This window comes from Pagrus pagrus (genome assembly GCF_965226575.1).
Source record: "Pagrus pagrus genome assembly, chromosome: 23".
NCBI lineage: Eukaryota > Metazoa > Chordata > Actinopteri > Spariformes > Sparidae > Pagrus > Pagrus pagrus.
In genome coordinates, this window is record NC_140205.1 from 19,519,143 (window position 1) to 19,525,290 (window position 6,148).

A 6,148-nucleotide genomic window follows, 5' to 3' on the forward strand; every position below is an offset into this window, starting at 1 on the left:
CTTTTAAAATGTCTGAACTTCAGAGCAGACATTTTGTCAGAGCAGAGGAGAGGGAACTGTGGAAAAACTGTCCAGGCGGTGACATCACACAATCTGCAGTCTCCATAAAGCAAAGGTAAACGTGACTCCCTACCATGCTCCACACACGCACACACCCATATCCTAAGCCGCACACACACTCACACTACCTCACTCACACACACACACACACACACACACACACACACACACACACACACACACACACTCACAGACAGCCTTGCACATTTCTGTCTGTGTGGACTCTTACAGGATTCTTTAAAACTTAAAAATTGCACTTTTATCTCTAACCTTCAGCACACAACAGTGTATTACCTTCAAACAGTCTTTCTTTTACACACACACACACACACACACACACACACACACACACACACACACACACACACACACACACACAGATAGAGCCTCTCCTCCTCCTGCACTGTCTGCCAGCTGTGCACAGCATACGTGCAGTCTCACACATAGTCTCCTGACATGGCACAGCCCTTTTCTCACACCAGTTATTACTGTAACACAAGACCTGGGTGACTGGATTCACTGCTATGCCTCTATGGTGACGTGTAAAGTGGAAACGCTATTTTCATCAATATAGTCAAATTCAGTTCAGATCCTTTTTATTATTAATAAACAAGTTTAATAAGTGAATATTTCCCTGCATTTACAGTATTACAGTACTGCTTTTTACTTTCTTTCCTTTCAAATTTCTCTCCCTCTCTCTTTTGTTTTCTTTTTTTACCTGAACCCTGCAGTACTCAGCAGTAAAGTACAGTTTTAGTCACCAATGTATCCAGTCTACTCATGGATCATTCAATACAGCCTGATATCACTGTTAAGTGTGGTTAAACGTGCAGCAGCACACATTTTTTAACCACACCCATTGATGATGCCAAGTGCAGTCACAAGATTGAGTCAATCTGCTCATAAAGCGAAGATCATATAGCTTATCAAAAAATAAATAAATAAGGCATGCTCGTTGCTCCAATGCAGTTTAAGTGGAGGGACAGTGTTCACCAGATGTTGTAACTCAAATAGGTAAATGGTCATAAAATCATAAAATCATAAATAACTCAAATCTTAAATCTGGAACTGGATCTCACTCCACTGGATGTTTACCTTTTTTCTAGATGTCTGTGATTGTTTCTGCTGTTGTTTGCATGTGACTGGACATTTTGTGTCTTACCTGTATACACTTTTCCTGCTGTGCTCTTGCAAAAGAGATCAATTATTGTCACTGAATCTACATTTAAAAAGACAACACTGCTTGTCTTTATAAATTTGGAAAAGAAACTTCAATTTAACATTTTTTATTCCATTCATGGCGCAAATCACAACCTCAATCACATAAACACCATAATTCATGGATCCATCATTTCCCGTTGGTAGTGGTGGTCAGAATACTTTATTTGTCCCTGGGGGGCATTTAAAGACCAACTGAGTGTCATTCGATTGCCACGATGTACTAAAGTTTGCCTTGACCAGAGTACACGTAGGATACAGCATTAAATGTCAGGTGCCGGTGAAGTAAACATGGAATCAGTTGTATTGATCAGGTTATCAGCAGATAATAGCACAGCCAGTTTGTGCTGTGAGGCAGTCAAAGTTGTCCTAAATGTCTTTTTAGATGTATAATCTTTTGACAGTTCAAGTGCAGATGTTTAGCTTGTGCCCTACAAATTTCCTGCTCCGAAACTTTAATAACTTTCAGGCTCTAACGTCCTGCCAGAGTGGTGTGTAAGTTTTCAACGACTCCACAACAGCCTGAACTTGAACTCTGACATCCTGATGACGTGAATCGTCACGCGCCACCAGCTCTGATACATTCAGTGCCAGCTCCTAACGTCAAAAAACCTTTATCATATTCCAAGAGTCATGAAGAGGAGCAATACTCGAAACTCCCTTTCTCTCTGCGCACGCACACACACACACACACACACACACACACACACACACACACACACACACACACACACACACACACACACACACAGAGCTAAGTACCTATGACCTTAAACCCAGATTGCTGGATGGTTGTTTAAACCAGTTTGAGTATGACACAGCACTATAAACAACAACATCCCTGAAATTGGGAGCATAATAAAAGAGAACATCCATCCACACAACTAATAAGCAATAATATATTCAATTTTATGATTGCGAGTACTACAGTATTTCCTGATAAAAATGCACTAAAAATGTGTGAACTTGTCAGTCATAGCATTGCCACAGAGCTACATTAAGTAAATGAATTGTTGTCTTCTCAAGCACAGAAGCAAAACACTCAAATAAATCCCAGGCTGAGATTTAAGACCATTATCTGTGACGTCACAGACAAAGAATTTCTTGAACTGAAAGAAAGTAGCAGGCTGAATGTACAGACTCCCACAGTGTTCGCATGAGCTAAGTTTGATTAAATTCAAACAAGCTGTACTCACCCACAGAATATCGCCACACACTGATGATAATTGCTCTCTCACACAATAAAGTACAAGTCAGCAAGGGAAAATCCTGAAAATATCTCATCTGGTGGGTGAAGAATTCAGTCTAGACTTCACAGGCTCCCACAATGTCTTTGACAATTTACGTCAGTGCAAAGATTTCATTAAAGGTGTAAGAAAAGTTGATTTTTGAGTCTCATTCCAACTCGTCGCTTTGGGATGGCGGCCGACACGTCCTACAATCTCTGAATCTCATTTTTTGACGAGTTGAGAATGAGACTCAAAAATCAACTTTTCTTCCAAAAGCACCTTTTAAAAAAAACTACTTGCTGAAAAAAGTCACATCACCAAAAACAGGCCCCAATATTGGTAGTAATGGTCAGCTTTATTCATACAGCAGTTAAAAACAAGTTTGCTTTTCGAGCAAGCAAATAAATAAATAAATAAATAAATAAATAACACACAAAAATAAAACATTACATGGTCTCTTTTAGAAAAATGAAAGAACATGAACCCCCAAATCCAGTTTGGCTTAAAATTAAGTTATTATGAAGAGAAACATTGGAAAAAAAACACCAACATATGTATAATTATAAATAATAATAAATAAAAAAATAACATTAAAAATATATAATCATGGAATTACTTAAATTAATCAAGTTTTACTGTGAAAAGCCCCCTTTCAAATTGTTTTCATGTTGTCGTGACATTGTTTTGTCTCTCTGCTATGCCCCCTCATTTTCAAGCCAATCAAAATACCTCCTCAGCAATTGCTGAAATCTTCTGATCAGAAAAAAAGCATATCAGTCAAAAACTTTACAGTAAGAATAATATTTCAGTAATGTGTTTTTACAATCTATTCTATGTCACAATTTCTTGGTTAAATAATCTATGATGTGCATTCACCTATATTAATTGTATTTTCATGATGTATTATAAATATGTCATATACATTTGACCCACAGGTAATTCTATTCCATTCCCAAACTGACTGTCTACAATTTTAAACTTCATGCAGTTAAGTAAAAACTCCTTGGACACTGCACCAATGAAACCACACAAGCTGCACTAAGGATCCTGACTACCTCTCTGGCGCCTCCCAGTGGAGCACGACCAGCAGTGTACTATTCTGAAATGCATTGAAAGGCATTACATTCCCAAAATGCATTTCAAGGGTCTTACAGTCAACAGATTTACAGTTCACACAAATTCACTTGAGATGTTTACTTGAGATCTTTTTTTTTGTTTTTAGTGGGAAAACCCACTAAAATAACATTCACGTGAAGCATGTTGTAGATTTTCTACAGGAATGCCAAATCACCAGAATCTGAATAAAATGTGACATGACTTAAGTAAGTTAAACGACTAGTGTTTAGGATTTTAGTGGTATCTGGCGGTGAGGTTGCAGATTCCAACAAACTGCATTCCCCTACACAGTTAGTGTTTGGTGTGTTCCGTCCAGGCAACTGGAGAAACATGGCATAGGAGAGTAGATATAACAGGCTCACTGTAAGGTAATGAAAACACAACAATTATTAATTTCAGCTGATTATACATTAATGAAAACATAATGAGTATTTGATACTATTTCTGTCAACAAACCCTCTTAAATCCTACACACAAGACATATTCATTGTTTATGTAGGAAGCCATGCAATGCATGTTTTCGAGAGATGGGACACAGCCTTGCCGACTCCTCATCTGCATGAACTTGAATTCTGGCTACTTTTAGCAAATGTTGAGTTAAAATGAAGACAGATTCTGCAACTGCATGGCTTATTTCTCAATTAAAATGTCTTCAGAAACACATTTCGCTTAGCAATTTTTGTAATATAAGAGAAAGCTTTCGAATCCCAGAGCACGTCTCATGGGTCGCGTTCGTCCAGTCAGGTGCAGCCAGTGAGTGTTTGCATGGTTCTCGGAGGATGTTGCCTGTTCTGGTCAGGCGTGCATAGCTGGGAAGCGTAGCGTGCCCTCAAAATGACCCCCCTGTGGACACATACCTTCAGGTGACAGTGACTCCTGTTATGAGTAGCCTATTCAGTGTGATTGATGGAACAAATGATTAGGGGACTGGAGTTTTTACCATCGCAGTTATGACAGGGACTGAAATATGGGTAGACTTTCTCAGTGAAGTTACAGCCAGTGAAGGAGTAAATGAGAGCTGCGGCATCTATTTCATAAAAGGAGACCAGACCCTCCTCATAATCCACAAACACCCCCACCTTCTGAGGCTCCGACTTCAGAGAGAGGTGAACCGATGATCCAGCAACTTCATACCCATTTTCATTCGCCAAGCGTACGCACCAAAAGCCATTCGCGGGGGTCCATGTGATGTTGCCTGTTCTGCTGATAGACTCTCTGCCCACTCCTAAAATCCAGTTAGTCTTCCCTTTAACTTGAACTTCATAGTAAAACCTTCCTGAGGAGAAACTCTGCTTTCCTAGAACAGACAAACATAAAAATCTCTTTTGGCTGTCTGGGAGATTCTGTCTCACATCCCCATGACTGACTTGCTTCCCATCATCAGACAGGATGAGATAGTGATTTGCTGTTTCAGGATCCAGAGTCACATCCACTGCGTACTGCTGGACCCTCTTTAGTTCAACATGAACACACTGCCTCTCAATCTCTTGACTGAGTGTCTCTTCCAGCTGAGCCACAGTGTTCCTTATAGGTCTCTCATGTGATGAGTGAACCCTGACCTCAGTCCAGTCCTTTGCGGGTGGAACCGTGTTCAAGGATGGGAAGCTTTGGAGGAACTGGAGGTGGTCCTCGTTGTGTGAGAGCTGCTCCAGCTCAGCAATTCTCTTCGTCAGCTTAAGGATTTCCTCTTCCAGCTCTTTGACAAAGCCTTCAGCCTGTTCTTCTGTTGTTTTCTGCTTCTCCTGAATCATGTCAATGCTCTCAGCCAGACTCCTCTGAACAGACTGGATCAGAGCAGTGAAGACCTGAACACTGTCAGCTGTCTCTCTGTCCGCATCTTCCTTGCTGAGCTTCACTGACTGTTTGATCTGCTCAATCTTCAGTCGTCTCTCCTGGATCATCTGCTGAACTGCAGCCTCTGTCTTTCCCAGCTCTGCTTTCCTCCCATCATATTCTTCGATCAGAGGAATAATATGATGAAGTTTGTGATCCGACTCAGTACAGAACTGACACACACACATCTGGTCAGTTTTACAGAACAGCTCCAGAGGTCTCTCATGCTTTGTACACACCCTGCCTTCCAGGTTCTCCACAGGATCGATCAGTTTGTGTCTTCTCAGGCCTGTGATTCTGTGATGAGGCTCCAGGTGAGTCTCACAGTAGGAGGCCAAACACACCAGGCAGGACTTCAGGGCTTTCCGTTTGGTTTCGCTGCAGACGTCACACAGAACATCTCCTGTGTTGGCATGTTGTTCCTCTGAGCTGCAGTTACTTTTATTTTGAACTGACAGCCTGAACTGAGAAACAGTCTCAGATATGAAAGTGTTGACACACAGCACTGGTCTCCTGTCAAAACTTTTATCACACATGGGACATTTACACTGGGCACTAATGTTCCAGTGTTCTGTGATGCAGGTCTTGCAGAAGTTGTGTCCACATGGTACAGTGACTGGCTCAGTGAACACGTCCAGACAGATGGAGCACAGATAGTGATCTTCAGAGAGGAGACTGCTGGCTGCTGCCAT

At 41.0% G+C, this 6,148-nt stretch overlaps 1 protein-coding gene across 1 annotated transcript; it reads right to left on the bottom strand.

Moving 5' to 3' along the window:
- Window positions 1–4,456: 4,456 nt before the first annotated feature.
- Window positions 4,457–6,148, bottom strand: LOC311252431 (E3 ubiquitin-protein ligase TRIM21-like; the record flags this gene model as incomplete). The annotated part of the gene is made up of 1 exon (XM_084345578.1): window positions 4,457–6,148. One exon carries the CDS (start codon window positions 6,146–6,148, stop codon window positions 4,514–4,516), a length of 1,635 nt encoding a protein of 544 aa, XP_084201704.1. The 3' UTR covers window positions 4,457–4,513.